Source organism: Podarcis gaigeae (genome assembly GCF_964106915.1).
Source record: "Podarcis gaigeae genome assembly, chromosome: 15".
Lineage (NCBI taxonomy): Eukaryota > Metazoa > Chordata > Lepidosauria > Squamata > Lacertidae > Podarcis > Podarcis gaigeae.
The window spans coordinates 2,558,099-2,577,901 of record NC_139692.1 but is presented as its reverse complement, the minus strand read 5'-3'; the positions used below and the strand labels follow the sequence as shown (position 1 = coordinate 2,577,901).

Here is a 19,803-nt window from a genome sequence, read left to right as displayed (position 1 = left end):
TTTGCTGTCTGATGCTAGAGAGAGAGGGAGCCATGTTGCAGTGCTCTGTGTGTGTTTATCTGTAAATAGGGTAGATTAGCCAAAATGCCGAGTTGCTGAGATCTGTTACGTGAACTGTGCAGACTGTGCGGATCCCTAAGTGTGCCAGTGTCTGTTGGCATTGGTCGCTGTGATGTTTGGGCTGAAGAAAGTTTTTGAAGGTTCCAATCAACCAGGAGGGAGAGAACATGCCAGTCAGGCATGTGTCTCTGCCAGGGTCCTACTCGAGTGTAGGACGAGCTCCTGACACATAATACCTAGCAAGTAGAAGGTGGCATCACTGATCATCCTTTATCCCACAGACTTAGGGAAGCCATGCCTTTCTCCTTCTCCCCTTAGAGCTGGCCCCAAAACTCATTCGCAGGATAAAAAAATAGACACATTAAAACCAAATGGTGTCATTAAGAAATATTAATGTGGTCATCAATGAGCATTAAGAGCCATGGCAGCCCATCAGTGTCCATTAGCTTAACTCACGTTAGAGGAGAGCAATGGCTATGCAGCAATATGTGAATCTCTATCGGCAGTTACAGCTGAGTAGCCTCCCAGCAGACAACATGTTGACAGTGCTATTAAAGTAAAATTTGCTCATCCTATGTGGCATTGATGTGTCGCAGCCCAGCCCAACTCCCTACCACAACTCTCTTGTGCATTTAGCCATTTCAGAGAGCGCCAGGAAAATAAAGCAGCTTTTGAAGCTTCACAGAGGTTGACACCTCCCTTTGGTGAATCTGCTTCTTTGGCCCCATTATATAATACATTTTGCATCAACAGGCCAGAACAGGACACAGATGAAGACATTTGTACACATATTGGAACATGCAACAAAAATGTATAGTGTTATGTGTTTGTTATGTGTTTGCAAGTATTAAAATATAAGCCAGGCTAGCTTCCTGGGTGATGAGCCATTAAAAGAACAAAGGGAAGGGGGCTCTGTGCCAGATAACAAATGGGTGGGCCCTTCCTTCAACTCTTAGATATTTAGAAGGACAAAATCTGAGTTGGAGAGTGGGAGTAGCTGTTATGTGAGCCAGAAGCTGGAAGGACAGCGGCCGCCTGGAAAGGCAGAGAGAGAGTGTCATGACTAATTTCTGCTGGAATCCAAGGCTACATCTATGGGAGAAACAAGACCCTTTTTGTGGTATTAATGCTGTGAGCCTCTCCATCACAGGCTCAGGTTGTATATATGTGTAAATAAACCATATATCCTAAAGACACCACAGTCACTGCCATGCCTCATTTCCAAAAGGAAACATTAATCCTGACCTAGAACCCTTGAAATATCACACCACTTGGACAAAAAAATTATATTGTTGCACACCACCAAAATTTCCAAGATGACAGCAGCTTAGATTGCTGCTTGTTTTCAGTTTATATGCTCTCCACCTTTAATCCACCTTCTCTTCTTTCACTGTATTTTTCCTCTTATTGTCTTCATTCTTTCATTCTCTTCTCCACTATTGCCTAGGTTCCTACCATATCTAAAATGGCTCAGGACTGCAATACCTGAAGGACCACCTCTCCTCATATAAACCGCCCCAGACTGCATTCATCACCTGAGGCCTGCCTTTGGGTTCCTCCTCCACGGGAGGTCCGGAGGGTGGCAACATGAGAATGGGCCTTCTCTGTAGTGGCTCCCAGTTTGTGGAATGCTCTCCCCAGGCAGGTTTGCTTGGCACCTTCATTATATATTTTAGGCGCCAGGCAAAAAACATTCCTCTTCAACCTGGCCTTTGGCTGATTAGTATTCTACAGTCTTTTAACTGTGTCTGTGGGAAGAGGAGGGTGATTGTTTTGCTGATTTGTTTTTCTTACTTATTTGTTTTCATCCTATATTTTATTCTGTGAACCTGAGATAAAGGGTAGTATATAAATCTAATAAATGATAAATAAATTTAAAAATGTGCCCTTAAAGGTAAGTCCTCAAGGACTGCCTCTTTCAGTGTGAACCGACCCAGATCCTGTGATCCTCACCTGAGGTCCTTCTTGGTGTGCCTCCTCGGCAACAGGTCCAGACAGTGGCCACACGACAGCAGGCCTTTTCTGTGGTGGCTCCCCGCTTGTGGAATGCTTTTTCCAGAGAAGTTTGCCTTTGTTACATATCTTTAGGCGCCAAGCAAAAACGTTCCTCTTCTCCCAGGCCTTTGGCTAATGAAACAATTTGTGGCCTTTTAAACTGGGGGGGGAGGGGGGTCTTGTTTTTGTTGGTTATTAGGGTATGTATTTTTATGTTTTTATATTGTGAACCAGTGAAGTCACAGTGAATTCAATGAAGTAAATGAGGTTAGGATTGAAACATTTTTCCTCCTGCACCCCTTCTCTTGCCTTTTTCCTGCAATGCACTTCCAGCTGATATCCACACATTTCCCTCACAATTTTTTAAAGTGCATTTGAAAACACACCTCTACATTTGCCTGGTCCTTTGACCTCTACCTCTTCAATTCATCTTTATTGGTTTTTAACAACAGAAATGCTTTCTTAACGTAAGATCACAGTATAAAGTTTCAGTTTCTTGTTGGTGTGCATGTGTTTCTAAATCATAATAAAGAAAAACAAAGATATATTCTTAATCATTTGACTCATTAATATTCTAATTACTTCTGACTTCCCTCCCCTTCTTACTTGGGCCCTTTAGAGTTCTTGGTTGAATGCATATCATAATAAATCTAGTTTATTGGTAACCAATTTTTCGCTACTTTTTGATGTTTCTCATTACAAGAGTATATCTAAACCAGTCAAAAAATTTAATTCTCTGCAGTGGTCTTTCAGGTATTGTTTAAATATATTCCAATCTTTACTAATTTTTTTTCACTTGATCCCTTATCTGTCCTGTCAGTTTATCCATCTCAGTGTATTCCATAAGTTAAATCAGCCAATCTTTTTTTGATGGTATCGTCTCACTTTTCCAATTCTGTGCAATTCTCACTGCTGTGGTAGCGTACATAAATAATTTCTTTAACTTTCTTGGAGTCTCCCTCCTGATAATCCCTAAAAGAAATGCCTCGGGGTTTTTTGGGAAATGAAATTTTGAACATCTTTTCCAACTCATTATAGACTGAATCCCAAAATTCCCTAATTCTTATACAGGTCCACCAGACATAGTACATCCCACCAACTCCTTACATTTCCGACATCGGTCTGAATTATTTTTATACATTATTGCTAATTTCCTCGGGTGTTATATACCAGCAATAGAATACCTTCATGTAGTTTTCCTTAATAGAATAACATGCTGTGAACTTAAGATCTTCCCTCCACACTTTACTATGGCTGACTTTACCTCCTCGTCCTTCACTCACCATTCTAATAAGATTTTATATATTTTGGACAATGTTTTCTCATCGTTATATATCAAATCTCTTTTGAAACTTGGTAGTTCTTTGTTAAAGCCTCTTGGTTTGTCTTGTTTGAATAAGTCGTGCATTTGATGGTACTGTAACCCATCGTTGACTCTACTTTTTATTCCTTCAAAAATTTTGAGTTTTAATTGGTTGCCTTCTTCACAAAGAATTTCTTTATATGTAACCCAATCATTAATCATGTTGACCTTTTTTTTTACAGTCATGGCTTCCGTCGGTAACAACCACCTTTTGTTCCAGGACACCCTTGTTTTTTGTCCAGACAGAGTACAGAGATCTTATTACATGATTCGTAAAATCTCGGTTGGCTCTCACCTTGTTGTAGCATAAGTAAGCGTGCCAGCCAAAATGATTATTAAAGCCCTCTAGATCTAATATGTCAGTATTTTTCAATACTAGCCATTCCTTGATCCAAGATAGGCATGCGGCTTCATAATGCACTCAAGGTTTGGCAGCGCAAAGCCTCCTCTTTCTCTACTGTCTGTCAAAAGTTTATAACTTATTCTTGGCCTCTTGGCCTGCCAAATGAATCTTGTTATATCTTTCTGCCAGGTCTAAAAATGTCTTGCACGGTCCACTACTGGGATGGCTTAGAATAAGAAAAGTATTTTAAGCAACACATTCACTTTTTCTGTGGAGAGCCTACCCCAAAATGATAATCTTAACCTGTCCCATATTTCCAAGTTTCTTTTTATCTCTTGCCCACCACAGTCCCTCAGTGGGCTCAAACCACCAACCTTCTGCTTAACAGCCAAACACACTGACTCAATAGCAGCCATGCTAAGCCTGCCATCATTTTCTGAAACTCTATTCTTACACAGATTTTGGAGAAAGGGTAATTCACTGCAGGTTAATTCCATCTGGCCATTAATCCAACACTTACTGCGCGACACTTTTCACAGGGGAAGCAAATGACAATTCTGATTTCCACCAGCAATATCTTCACAAGGCAAATCCACTTACCAGTACTTAGTTAAATTGTCAATGACCATTCATTCTGGAGTGGGCCTTAGATAAGCAACATCTGTGTTGGCTGTTCAGGGAGCAGAGTACCACAAGATTACTATGGTTTTAAGCTTTAGTTAAGCCTAGCCAGCTCTCCCAATAGATTTGTACCACTATGGATGCAAGCTATGCATGAGCTAGGAGTTATAATTCCTAAGACTTCTGACTTCTAAAGCATGTCAAAATCTTATACACACACTTACCTGGAAGTAAATCCCATTAAACTCAGTTGGGCATACTTCTGAGTAGACAGGATTGCACTGCAAGTCTTCTCTTTCTTAGCAATATATGTAGAGTAAGAAGAACATAGTGCTCATCTTTTGCTGTGCACTCTGTACAGCCAGATTTGAGGGGAATAGAACCCATGTTTTGTTTTGTTTTAGAGGTTTCATCAGTACTTTTTTCCTTAAAAAATGTTTAGGGGTACTCTCATTTCGACTCAAGAAAATCATCATTTTATAGTTCAAATCAGGAAAAACAAACAAATAAATAAATACCAATCACTGTGCTAGATTCCAACTCCTTCTTCACACATTAAATGCTTGCTTCCGTCTGAGACTCAGGAAACACTGTGACAGCAAATGAGGCCACCATCGGGGGTAGCAACAGAACTGACGATTCACCATGCTAAAGAAGAAACTAAAAAAATTAAAATTTTTAGTTTCTTCTCCTGTTAGATTCACAAAATGTTTAAGGGTATGCATACCCCTGCGACCCCTCAGAAAAAAGCACTGGCTTTCATAATCCAAATCTTCAAATACCCAGATTTCCAAAAGTGCTGTGCTTTCAGAACAGCCCAGTGTGTTATGCTGAGTAAGTGAGTAAAGAGAGATTCAGAACAACAGGACAGGACAGAATTGGTATACAACACCAGCAGATTAGAAAAGTGGTAATTTATTCCCTTTGCACATCTTTTGCACTACAATTGGCAGGTGTCCTTTATTTTAAAACACGTACTTTATTTCAAAGGCTGTTTCACAAAACACAAGGCAACAAAATGTAAAAGGGTACAAAATTATCCTTATTCGATGAAAAGCTAAAAGGGTTTGGGTTTTTCAAATCAAAAAGCTTTGGTTGTGTAGTAGAGGGAAATAAAATTATCTCCTCACAGCACACTAAGGATCATTGAGATAATGTATGTGAAGTGCTTTGAGCACTGTGAAGCTTTGTATAAATGCTTAGGTATAACTGCAGTAGAGTTCAATAAAAAGGTTAGACAAATTCATTATATGCATCAAATAGCTGTTAATATTAACAGAATGCTTGGGACATACTTCCTGTTGCTGAGCTGAGACTCCAATACTTTGGCCACCTCATGAAAAGAGAAGACTCCCTGGAAAAGACCCTGATGTTGGGAAAGACTGAGAGCACAAGGAGAAGGGGACGACAGAGGACGAGATGGTGGGACAGTGTTCTTGAAGCTACTAGCATGAGTTTGACCAAACTGCGGGAGGCAGTGGAAGACAGGAGTGCCTGGCATGCTCTGGTCCAGGGGGTCACGTAGAGTCAGACACGACTAAACGACTAAACAACAACAACGTGCTGTTATCTATGCACTATTTAGTTATTAGAATATGTCTGTTCTGCCATTCTTACACAAAAGAAATCCAAGGTTAATTAGGATAAACAATCAGGATATAAAAGATTGAACAAATAGATTTTTTAAAAAACATCTAATAACAAGAAAGAAAACTTTAAAACAACAGTAATGCTCTTGCTACGTAAAATTAGTAGTGGAGACATTATTCTAAGATAGCTGACTACTGAAACAATATTGTTTGCTTTGTGCGGTTTTCCTGAGACATCAATCCAATATATCTTTTTCAAAATAAATAATCTGTTCCCTATAATCTGAATTAAACCAGGCATGGACATCAGGACCGTCAGGTACCTTGTAGCCAATTAGACTCAATGCTTTTATTTCCATTTTGGGTCCATGTGCCACAAGCATGAATTGGAGCAGCAGACCGTAGTACCCTCAGGGAATACCTAGTATAGGTTAGTCATTTACCTTTGGGGGGAAATTAAATGATTTACTTTTGTATTTAGGTGGTTCTGTTTATCATTGTACTGAGGTGTTAATCAGCACATTCAAGGAAAGAGCAGAAGCCAGCAACTCCCATGCCAAAGCCAGAAGCAAACACCAGGAGGCTATTTTCGAAGGAGGCGGGTTCTGCCTGACTCCATCTTCCACCGGCCCATGAGCTTGGCAGGCAAAGGAAAGTGATTTATTCCTCCTGATAAATGGGGAAAAGTGGATGAAAAGATTAAATCATCTCTCCTTGCACTCACAGAAATGTGCTGCTGACCCCGTGCTCTGGCAGGGTCAGGAGGAGTCAGCAGTGAGGGGCTAGAAAGCTTTACAGTGGGCGGGCAGTTTGCAGTTGGTAATTGAAGTGGAATGAGGAAATGCTCTGTGCTGTTGCTGGGACCCCGTCTATCCAGAAGATTGTTGCTGGTCCCTTTAGTTTCCATGCTGGGTGGGAGAGGGAGGCATCCTAGATTCTTAGTGACTTACTAGTCAAACATGGACCATTAAGCTAATAAAAAAGTCAAAAGGCTTCTGGTTAGTGATATGATTCCCAGTTATGAATTGGGGTCATGGAAGTTTGCCAAAAAGTTAAGGGAAGGACAGTAGCTAAGTGGTGGAGCACATGGCTTTGCATGCAAAAAGAATGCAGGTTCAGTCTCCAAATAAGGAGCCCAACTAGACATGACACTACTCACACAATTAACAGCTGTATGGATCCTCTGGATTGGGGTCAGGATTAGGAGCCCAACAGGGGGCAAACAGTTAAGTTCCCCTATTTCTCCCCTCTGCTAAAGATACAATGCAGACTGTGGAGGTAGGGAGCCCACCCCCATTTACTTTGGTGGGGTGGTATCCATGCAATTGGTGATTTCATGAATAGTGTCATATCTATGATGGGCCTTTGGACCCTTGTCTTAAACAGGAGTCTAGTGTAGACAGTACTAAAGTAGATGAACCAATGGATGTCATGGCTAAAAGTCCAATGTAGTAACCATTACACCATGCTTTGCTAGTTCAGTAGTCTATTTTTGTCACCTGATAACTAATAAAGTGGGAATTCTGCTATTGTGCTGCTGATCTTTAATATACGGCATGGGACTCTGAGGGTGTGGCTATAAGGGCTCCTGCATTTCATAAATTACCACTACAGCACTGGCTATTGGATACAAGATGCCTTTGGCCTGATCCAGCAGGGCTTTACTTAAATTCTTAACCTCCACCTGCATGCCATAACATAGTATTTGAATTGAATGTCTCAACTTCTACAAGATGTGATATAATTGATTCCCAGAAAGGAGAACCAAATCACAGAGAGGCTAGAGTCATCTATACAGGGGCTATAGAGTCATCTTGTAGACGTTGAAAAGTTATTACTAGGCATCATAGAGCACAATGTGCCATCTCTACGTGTGTTACTATTACACTGAATTTTACACAGTCTGAACTGTGAGGAAAAAGTGAAGCTGAACAGGGAAATACAGTATACGAGGAGGATGTCTTGTTCATGGTATTGTGCAGATTCCCAGTAAAAATTGAGTGAACGCAGTGTTGCTATTCCACAGTAAATGCCCAGTTCATGATGGGGGGGGGGGGACTTGGAACCCAGCATTCTCAGTTATTTGAAACAGTAATCAATATGCATCTTCAAATGCTAACAACTGCTGTTCTTGGAGCAGGTCAGACCTGAAATGTATTAGTGGTTCAGAGGTGTGTGGGTATGACTGGATTAACAGGGGATGTTGCAAAGCAGAATTGAGTGGGAGGGGGAAATAAGAGTACAGTAGCAACAGATGTGGCAGGAAATTACACAGAAACATTTGGCACACAATGCATGCAAGCACTGCTTATTATTACTGTCTTATTCCTTATTGTATTACTACCTTGTTCCTTAAGTCTCATTACTGTTAGCTTCCTTAACCTATTTCTGCACTTGTTGTTTAGTCGTTTAGTCGTGTCCGACTCTTTGTGACCCCTTGGACCAGAGCACACCTGGCACTCCTGTCTTCCACTGCCTCCTGCAGTTTGGTCAGACTCATGTTTGTGGCTTCGAGAACACTGTCCAACCATCTCGTCCTCTGTCGTCCCCTTCTCCTTGTGCCCTCCATCTTTCCCAACATCAGGGTCTTTTCCAGGGAGTCTTCTCTTCTCATGAGGTGGCCAAAGTATTGGAGCCTCAGCTTCACAATCTGTCCTTCCAGTGAGCACTCAGGGCTGATTTCCTTCTGAATGGATGCGTTTGATCTTCTTGCAGTCCATGGGACTCTCAAGATTCTCCTCCAGCACCATAATTCAAAAGCATCAATTCTTCTGCGATCAGCCTTCTTTATGGTCCAGCTCGCACTTCCATACATCACTACTGGGAAAACCATGGCTTTAACTAAACGATTTCTGCACTTACTTGCTACCTAATTATTCAACAGCAGTTACATTATTGTTAAACAGCTGCTGATTTCTATAAAAAAATATATATATTATTTTTTAGATTACCCTACAGCCCAATCAGGAGATTGTAGAAATGTGTCTATTTGCATTATACTTTATTGTAGTACAGTGCATGTTATCACTTGAAATAGTATCAGAAGCTTATGGCTTTGCCTGTCAGAACATCTAGGTCTGTACCACAATCAATACTACTTTGGGACTGAAAAAATGGAGCAAGTACTTTGTGAGGGAACCAAAACACTGGAAACAGACCAATAATACTTTGGTTCTCTAAATTTCTCATTTTTAAAAAATCTTAAATTCAGTTCTCTACATTTCTGTACCAATTTGTGATTTGAAAATAACCCTCATTAAAATTCATCAGCATTTTAGTACAGATTTCTCCCCAAAAACACACCTTTGTGTGCAGCTTTTACATTTTTGCAATCAGTATCCCTATAGATAATGATTTCTTGTATCTTGTTATTCTGCTTCCGAGTTCCTCAAACTCGGAACTTGAACCATTACCACAACAGGAAAATTTAAAAGCTCTATTGATTAAATCAGTACAGCATTCCAACATGGGTCTGCAGGTTACAAACAGCTGAAGCACAACTAAGCACTGTGATATATGGCCAGGCTTAGCTAAGACCCTGATTCACCATTTGGCATGTGCCCTATACATGCCAGGCATAGAGTAGGACAGACATAGATATTCACACAGGTTACATCAGGACTGGGCAAGCAAGCGGGTCCTCCTCCGCCACAGAGGCTGGGCAGGCATGGTTTGCTCACATTGGTGCTGTCGCTGCCACCACCTTGGAGATGGAGGTGTAGTCAGCTGAGCTGGATTGCTGTCAAGATTTATTCTCAGGTGCCTTCTCTGAAGGGGAAGGCTCTTCAGTGATAGGGGAAGTGTCAGGGACTGGACAGATGAAGAGGAGTGGTGGAGACAGCCTCCCCAGGAGCCTTCCAGAGAGGAGGAAGGGGCAGATAGTATAGATCTATAGGACTGGTTTGCCACAGGGCATGAAGAAGAAGAAGAAGAAGAAGAAGAAGAAGAAGAAGAAGAAGAAGAAGAAGAAGAAGAAGAAGAAGTTGGGAAATAATGGGAGAGGAAGAGCAGGAACCAGATAGCATGGAACAGGCCAAGCCTGAGCAGCAGTTGAATGACAAGCTGTCATTGGAGTCTCCCAGAACCCGTACCCTCCTCCAAAACCAGGCGTTCATGTAGTTGTAAGCTGCCTTATAATGGATCAGACCATTGCTCTGTCTAGTTCAGTATTGCCTACAGTCTACACTGATGGGTCGTAGTTCTCCAGGGTCTCAGGCAGCCGTAACTGGAGGTGGTAGGATTGCACCTGATGCCTTCTTCATGCAAAACAGATGCTCTGCAACTGAGCAATGGCCCTTCATGTTTTAACTTTTTTATCAAGCTTTGACTAAACCGGAGTCTAGTTGAGCCTAATATCAGAATTGCAAAGTGCATTTTACAAATGTAGGAGGATTAAATCAGTACCTACTGCAAACATAAAGTCTACTTTGACTACACTGTACATTTGACACATCTTGAATTTTCTCTCACATTAACAGCGTTCATATGTGACACACAAAAACATGAGAGATCAAATACACATTTTAGCATCACATATAAAATTCCCCACTGAATTTGCTAGAACTTTGTTGATGAACATATAGAAATATGGAAGTTGGCCTTGTAAGGTTTGCAGGCATTTTGCTCATACTGTACCTGCTGTCTGTGTGCCAGCTGATGTGCTTTCTAAAACTGCAGTGACCTTTTTGCCATTGCAAAGATATTAATTAGCTACTGCCTGAATACCTGTGCACACAATGGTGTCAGGGCTTTAAAAGCAAGCTTTTGTAGCCCTCTTAGTAACCTGTTGCCCAGATAACAGGTCCAGGGCGATCAGTCTGTCAGTTCCTCTGTGCCACAGTGACAGCACAGCCTGTGATTCAGGGGAACTCTACAATGTGTTGGGCTGCCATATACAAGGCAATGACACTTTAAATATAAATTAGCAAGCAAACTACAGCTCCCACCAGTACATTTGCCCTCCCATCATTTCTGCTTAGATTAGACACAAAACAATGTGTCAAGTGGATTTTTTTGAGGGGGAAACAAAGTTAAAGAATGCTAAGTAAACTTGAAGAAACTTCTGTTGCAACAACCAGACAAGACTTTATAGTGAATTACTATATCCTCTGTTTTGTATAAAGCAGCTAAAAATAACATTTATTCTCCTGGTATGAAAAGCTTTTCATCAAAGGTTGAAGCAGTTATTTGCCACAGCTAAAATTTCCAGTTGAAAGTTGTCAGACTGCTGTTCCCTAGTTCTGCAACCCCTCATGGCTTGGAGTGGAGAGATATAACAGAGATATAACAAGTTAGGGATGGCAACCATGAAACCTCATTTACAGGGAAGAACTGACCAATGAGGTGGAAGCAGTGGGGACCTTGGGAGGAAGCATAGGCACCAACTCCTAGGGGTTCGGCTCCCTTCACACACACCCCAGTAAAATACCATTGTCATTAAAATGGTGTGCATGCATATGGGGCAGGGCTAACACCCCCCCACTCCAGTATTTTATTCAAGTTGGCATCCCTGGGAGGAAGTGGCCTGCAAGCAGTAGGACTGTCCATTTTATTGGTTTTGCTTTCAGCACGTGTCAGGAGATGAGGACCTCTAGCCCAGAGATAAATTTCCTGGCTTTGGATGAGTTCTTTTGGCTTCTGGCTGGTGTGCAATGCTCCATCTTTGCCCGCTTCTGTACCTGCTTTGTTATGTTTGACTAAACAAGGACTATGCAGAATAATGAAACATAAAGGCTGAATGCTTTGTTTCTTGGTGATGCACAACACTGAGCTGCAAAATTATTCCTCTCATTTCAGGGTGCTGACCTGAAGAAAGGGAATCCAAAAGGCCGTGTATTAACAGGTAAACAGAAACTGGACACATCCGACCAATAGGTCTTGGCATTGAATGGAAAGCAGACTCTGGATTCTATTTTTGTGTAGGCATTATGGATTCCCATTCATGTATGTGATCTTGGTTGCTTTTAAGTCAAATAAGGCCACAGCCCTTCTCAGTACAGGAAAATGAATCCCTAGGGCTTTGGATATTGTGACACAGCCACCAGGTCTCTAATCCGTTAAGAAGCAGTCGGGTGGTTTAAAAAATGTATTTCTTTAGAGCTCTTGCTGACTAGAAAAAAGATAGCTCCCTGAAAGCAGATTAATAAATCCAAGGAACATAAGGATCCTTATTCACGAATGAAAATAATCCAATGGAAACCCACAGAAGGAAGCATTTCACTACCTTGTCTTTTGTTCAGAATCCTTAAAAAAATTCCAGACAACACAAGACACAAAACCCACAGCACCTCTCTGGATTCTACTTCTTTCCCTAGACTAGTTAATGATCTTAGACTTGGCACCTGTCCTTTTTCCAATCTGCAGCATAAGACACTTTTAAAATAATATTTTATTAAAATAGTTGGTTGCACTTTGGCCAATCAGGCATACGTATACACACACTTATGCTAATACAGTGGTACCTGGGTTTTAGAACAGTCCAATTTAAGAACAATTCAGTTTACAAACTCCGCAAAACCGGAAATAGTGTCCCGGTTTGAGAACTTCACCTCGGTCTAAAAATGGAATCCGAACAGTGGAAGGGCACCGGCGGCAGGAGGCCTCATTAGGGAACGCGCACCTTGGTTTAAGAATGGTTTTGGTTTAAGAACAGGCTTCTGGAACGGATTAAGTTCATTAACCGAGGTACCACTGTACCAATATCATAAAGCAAAAGTAAGCACATACGGAATACATTATCATGGTAAACTGTTTCATTCTTTATAATAACAATGTAAGAATGCCATGGCACAGCCCCTATTGGAGGTGTTGTAGTGCCACATTGCAATCCTGGATTTGCATGAAGACAGGTTGCCCAATAGCAGCAGCCATGGCATGGAAACGAGAAGTGTGGAACACTGAAAGGGGAACAGCGGTGGTTTAAAACAGGGGTCGGCAACCTAAGGCCCATGGGTCACAAGCAGCCCACGGGGGTTGTTTAACCAGCCCACAAGCCGCCCCCGAACCAAGCCACCCGCTTGACGAGTCCCCGTGCGCTGCTCTAAACTGGCGCAGCGCGGCATGGGAACTCGCTTCCGCGGTGCTGAAAATCACGCATGCGCAGATGTCAAAAATCATGTCTGCGCAGACGCAGACACCAGAAATTGCGGGCGCACATGCTCAAGCACACACATGCAATCCGGCCCACAGAGGGATCCCCACTGGAGTGAACCAGCCCAGGCAATGTAAACCTTGCTGACCCCTGGTTTAAAACAAAGGCAGAAGTTTGAATAGAGCAAGGACAGAAGGAACTGAGAGGCAAATGGTGGTTTAAAACAACAGAGGTTTGAATAAAAATGATATGGATAATTACAGGTGAATACAATTGACTTTCTCCAAGATGGGAACCACTTTGCCCCAGAATTTAAACATTTCCCAGAAACATTTTATTATGGAAGACTACCGTCATCACTCACCGCTCTGTGTGCACATACACACCCTGCAAGGCCTTCCACTGCATCTGTGAGGACCAAATGGAGTCTGAGATTAATGTGGCTGCCCCTCTAGAAAGTGTCATGTGCCTACCATACACACAGCTCCTCACCCAGGGTATTTTGTATTCCTCCTAAAAGTGATTGTTCTCTTTGCCTTTAAATCCTTCCTCTAACCTCCTATTCCATATGGTCTGAGGCTTATCCCCTTAATCCTTATTTCCAGCTGCAGCTAATGTGCTTTAAGTACATGCAACAGCATTTATATCTGCATACCTTCCTAGTCTTGTTTCTCTCTTTGCTGTTTTCCCCAGTGTGTGTGTGTGCATAGCTATATATATCAGACTATTTGGTCCTTTGGAATCTGTTTTGCCTGCGTAACTCTGTAAGATGTCATACATACTGATGGTGCTCTATACAGTAAGTCATTAATTAATCATTTATCTTTACCTGTTGATCCCACCCCATTCAAGCACCAAAGAAACAGAAGTGGCAAATACAGTATTAACAACGTTACCTCCTTCCAGTGCCACCACTAATGCTTAGACACTTTCCTTAAAATAAAAAGTTGTTTGTAGGACTATGCACTACCTCCCCCAAAAACACGGCAGCACACATCTTCTTCAAATGCTTTTTTAAAAAATAAATAAAATAAAACTGTCAATTGAACTTCTCTACTTCTGATTGCAAGAGAAATTGACCAAAAAAAGACACCAATAAGCAAGCTGAAGGCTCCATTTCTATCATGGTACAGTGACTCAATATGTGATTGTTTGCAGGAGGATCATTAGAAAGGGGGATGAGGTTGGGATGTGCTGTGCATCATGATGCAGATATGCCCTTAGGCTGCTATTCTCCTGCACACATTTACTTGGAAGTTAGTCACATTGAACTCAATGAAACTTACTTCAGAGTAGACATGTGTAGGTCTGCAGAATTCTCCCTGCCCTACCCATTGCAGTCTCAGGGCACTCCCTGAGGAGATCTCAGCTGAACAGCAAAGCTAAGGAATCCTTGTACACTCAGGCTGGACAGCAGATATTGATCTCTTCTCTATCTAGTACAGCAAAATGAAGAGGTGGTAAAAGTAGTGTGGATAAACCTTTCCATCACAGATGTATCATGGACTGGTAGTTGTACCCAACCATCTCCGAGATGGTTTTTGTAAATTCAAATACTCTGTAGTGAGAAACCATGGGTAGCATATCTGCTCATAGTATTTACTCTATGCCATCAGTGACAGCCTGTACACTCTCAGCTCTAATCCCTGTTAATAGCAGCAGCAAATCATGCAGAACATTTGAAAAATGTGAACCGCCATTTATTTGAGCATTTGTATATGCAATGCTAACAATGGTTTGCACTTAATACTAGTGAAAACCTTACATTAGATAAAATGTTTATTACCTAGATTTTTCTTTCATAGACTACCCTGCATCAACAATATAAGCACATGGCACAAATAGCTTGACCTTGCAGCCCCTTCCACCAGCTGGAGGATTTTCAGGATTGGGCCCAAGCAGGAGTCTTGTTACCCAAAGAAAACAAAATCGAGAAAGAGCATCAGCTGTGAATTAAATATGTTTTCAATAAATGTGTTCAACCATCTGAGATGCTGTTCAAGGAAGATTCCCACCCCCACCCCACCAAAAAAATCATTATACACTCTGGAGGAATTTTAGCCTCTCTGGTCCCTTCACATCACATCTTCTTTTCCTGAATCCAATCTGAAATGCCCTTCAAGCTAAGATTGGGGTTTTAAACAGGTAGCATCTACATACATAATAGCTCTGCTTGGTATTAGGATCTTTTTCATGACACAGGGGGAGTGGGGAGTTGTCAACTCACTAGGAAGGCATTGAAGGTTGACAGCAAGTAATATCCTGGCTCCATTTAAATCTGAGCTCTCCAGGAATCAAGTGTAGCTTCCACCTGCTGATATAGTACAACCCATGCACTAGACCAGGCATAGGCAAACTCGGCCCTCCAGATGTTTTGAGACTACAATTCCCACCATCCCTGACCACTGGTCTTGTTAGCTAGTGATCATGGGAGTTGTAGGCTAAAAAACATCTGGAGGGCTGAGTTTGCCTTTGCCTGCACTAGACTCAAACGTATGGAAGCCAAACAGTCTTTCTGCCCTCCTGAGACCACCAAGAAGCCCTCTTCTGATTGTTCGCCCAGGTGGGCACTTAAACTGGACCTCTGAAGCAGATTGTAGGGTATGAGCAGAGGTGATCCTTTAAATATCCCATCCCAAATATCCCATTTAAGGCTTTCAAGATCACCACCATTATTTTCAGTTGGGCTTGGAAACACACAAGTAACCAGTGCAACCGGTATAATATAGGTGTGTTATGTTCTGCCTGCCTGGCACCAACCACTAATCAGGTGCTTGCAACCCAGTTTCCAAAACTATATTTAAAGGCAGACCCACACAGAGTGCACTCTAGCAGTCCAACATGGGGGGGGGGGGGTGGATGCGACAGAAAGTGCCTAAAGAAAAACCTGAGGGAGAAATAGGCTGCTTAGGGGAGGGGCTGCAGAATGTTGAACAACATGATAGATTGTGTCCATGGAGTACTGAGAAGCAGACAGTGACTGGAATGAGTCTAAATGATCCCTTTAGGGAATGCTTTAAGGCTTGGATGTCATCCTTTGGGAGACAGGTTAAGGGAGGTAAAGAGAGGTGGGGTTTGAAGAGAGGAACTGATCTGAGCTCGAGTCGCTGGGAAAAGTAGGTAAGGTTAAAGGGAAGTTTTTCTAAAGGAAAAAAGGCAAGAGCACGCTTGTGAGCACATGGCAAGGAGCCAGGCACCAGAGGAGAGGAGGGAAGCACGAAGGGTGGGAAAGGTGCTCAGAGCACACCTATACACACCAGGTGCTCTTCAGGGAGATGTGAGGTTTACACCACCAATCCCCATCTGCTCACTTAATCATAACTGCCCATTTAAAAACCATAGCAGGGTTGTAATGAGGGCTTAATAGGGCTTCTCTGAATAGGAATCAGAGCTTTAGCTGGATAAAATAAAATAATCTAGTCCTAAAGTCTGGTGCAACATTGCAACACAAACAAATTGATATGGAGCAATATAGAGTTAAAAATACAGACACATGCCTGGGAGGGAAAGGGAAGAAAGAAGGATGTACTCAAACTTCAATCTTGGGATAGGAATGTGGGAAGGCAGCAATTTCCACTCCAACCTGTATGCTTCACAATCAGTGCTGTCCCTGTTTAGCTGCAGTTCAGTTTCTTCAATCTACATTATTTGGCTCATTGTCCACTATTTAACATGAGTTATATAACTTAAATAATTATTTAACAAACAACTTAAGACTCATTTCAATGTAAAGAAAAGTCAAAACAATGTTTAAAAAGTAATTAAGTACATATCTTTTACAGACTTAAACAACAGCAATGTGAGTGAATGTTGATCTTGTTCACTTGACTAACGTCCATTTCTAATCACAGAGTAACACATGAAAAGCAGCAATTTCCATTTCCTTTTACATTTTCAACAGAATTCTCCAGTATCCCTAGCTGAATAACAGGTGAACGACCAAGAAATCAAGGGAAATTGCAGATGGGAGGAGACTGGGTATATACCTCCTGGAATAAGTAAATAAATAAGATTATTTAAAAAGGCAAGAAAGAAACTTTGGCTGATTCCTATTACAAAGAGGCCATATCTTGGATTGTCAAGGAGTGGGTGTCTGTTGTTAAGAGGATAAATACAATGCATCCTTTGAACATCATTGTTTTATACCTCATAGACTACCGAAGACCCACTCCACCACCCAACAGTGGTTACCACCGCTACCAGTTCCTCCTCTATGAACAGCCAGGTGACGAAACTATATACCTGAACCCAGAGAAAAGTGCATCTTTAGGTAAGGGATTATGTCACTTTATTCCATAAGCAGAAAAGGCCCACATTTGTTCTTTTAGTACATTGCAAAGATAATGCATCAGTGTATTAATTTTCTCCAGTTTGTATCTCTGTCTCTGTTTTCAGCAGGATAAAATGTAATTGCGAATATGTGGAGGTACTTTAGAATGTTTGTAGAGCTAATCAAAAATACCCTAGCAGTGGGCATGGTTGTGTACTATGTAAAGGATACATTCCATGACAGCATGGGAGCCAGCTGTTCCTGTTGTTATCACCAGTCTTAATTCTTTGAATTGACGAGGTAGGAATGACTATGAGATACTTATCTATCTATCTATCATCTATCTATCTATCTATCTATCTATCTATCTATCTATCTATTTTTAATTTCTTTTATAAATAGCTTCCCATGAAACATCCCAAAGTGATTAGCAATAAAAACATCAATGATTCTCTCTTTGTGTGTGTAATTTCAAATCCGATACAGATATAGAGTGCATTAAGAATCTGCACTTAAAAGGTTTGTTGAAAAAGGAAAGTTTTCAACAGGCATTGAAATGATAAATAAGACAGCACTTGTTTGCTATGTAATGGGATGAAGTTCTGAAGAGTAGGTGCTCTCACAGAAAAGTCCTGATTCCTATGTCATATGGAATGGCCTTACCCTATGGGTAAAAAGTAAAGGACCCCTGGACAGTTAAGTCCAGTCAGAGGCGATTATGGGGTTGCGGCACTCATCTCACTTTCAGGCCAAGGGAGCCAGTGTTTGTCCACAAACATGTGGCCAGCATGACTAAACCACGTCTGGCGCACTGTGACAGAAGCCAGAGCACATGGAAGCATTGTTTACCTTCCTGCCACAACAGTACCTATTTATCTACTTGCACTTTGATGTGCTTTCGAACTGCTAGGCAGGCAGGAGCTGGGACTAAGCAACGGGAGCTCACCCTGTTGTGGGGATTCGAACCGCCAACCTTCCGATCGGCAAGCCCAAGAGGCTCAGTGGTTTAGACCACAGCGCCACCTGCATCCCTTCCTACCCTATAAAAGGACTGTCACATAGAAGAAGGCAAATCCCTCAATACCAGTTTCTGGGATTTCAGAGTGGAAGATGACTCGCACTCAGATCCTTACTGAGGGCTTCCCATAGGCATATCATTAGTTACTCCCTTGGGGGGGGGGGGGGAGAGACCAGATCAAATGGTCTTAAGTTAGAGGAGGATAGATTTTGGTTGAATGTTAAGAGTAAGAGTACCTTGTAAATCGAATTGCTTAGAGGAGTGACCATGGGTTAATCTGTGTTGCCCGGTTTAGCTGCATCAAAGATAGCATGGACATGGGGCAAGAATCTTCTATGTCACCTTGAGCTCCGTGGAAAAAGTCTGTATCTACCTACCTACCTACCTACCTACCTATTAATGTGTAATCATAAATGTCACAGACTGATCTCATCGCTACAAGAACTGTTGCAACATTTTGACTATAGATCTATCCCAGTTAGAATTGGAAATGGCTGAGGAGGGAAAAACTGGCTACTTTTCAAAAATAATCATCGTGATAATAATTATCTTGCTTTCAAGCCAGTTGATAGAACATTGCAGCAGAGGGCAAGGCTGCCTTTTTTCACCTCCTCCAAAGCTGTTCTTACAGTGAGAAATACTTGGAAATAAATTGCAGAGAATGGTGTACTTTTGAAATGAGCATGACTATGATCTCCAGTGGGGAGACGTATGAACCTGGGAAAAGCAACAGGAAGCAACTCTAGTGTTGAAAGAGCAGGTCTTTCCTCAAGGATGGAGCTGCAATGCCAGGGGCAGGGGACCTTCTTTGCCGCATTTCCTCTTGGCCAGCCCTCTGGGGTTGCATAGTCTTTAAACAATGCTTATCAATAGCACCTCTGCTGACCTTCATCACAGAAGGCCAAGACAAAAGTGCAAGTGGCTGGAGTGGATGTGGTCACTATTACAAATGGATGCATGCTAGGGGTGGGGAGAGATTTAGTTCAGTCCACATTGAAAGGTGAACCTAACTAATTCACACTTTCTAAAACAATGTGCAAGTCAAATCACAGCTGTCTTCAAAATTTGCATTTCTCTGAATTTTGCACTGCAGTTCTCCACCCAAGCAATGTGTACAAAAATGCATGTACTAGGGTAAAACATGCATTAAATTGCATTTATTTATTCATTTTATTTCTTACATTTATGTACCGCCTTTCTCCCCAAAGAGCTCAAGGTGGTACACATGGTTCTTCCCTCCCCATTTACCCTCACAGCCACCTGGTGAGGTGGGTTGTTAGTGACATAGCATTCAAAAATTAGGGGAAATTGCATACAAAATTATGTACATTAGGAGAAATTAACACTAAAACACTCATAAATTGTTGTGAGAGCTTTTGTTTTCTAATGCAAACTGGTTGAAAATGTAGAGAGCTGAACAAGAGTGGGAAAATGAGAAACAAAATTTGACAGCT

The 19,803-nt window shown here is 41.7% G+C and overlaps 1 protein-coding gene across 1 annotated transcript in view; it reads right to left on the bottom strand.

The window, feature by feature from the left end:
• Positions 1 to 19,803, bottom strand: part of R3HCC1 (R3H domain and coiled-coil containing 1) — a gene marked incomplete at its 5' end in the record, with an annotated part of 426,543 nt that overhangs the window by 355,652 nt on the left and 51,088 nt on the right. Inside the window, one exon of the mRNA XM_083715366.1 lies at positions 16,591 to 16,595. Within this exon, the coding sequence (XP_083571492.1) occupies positions 16,591 to 16,595 (5 nt within the window). The remainder of the gene's footprint in view (positions 1 to 16,590; positions 16,596 to 19,803) is intronic.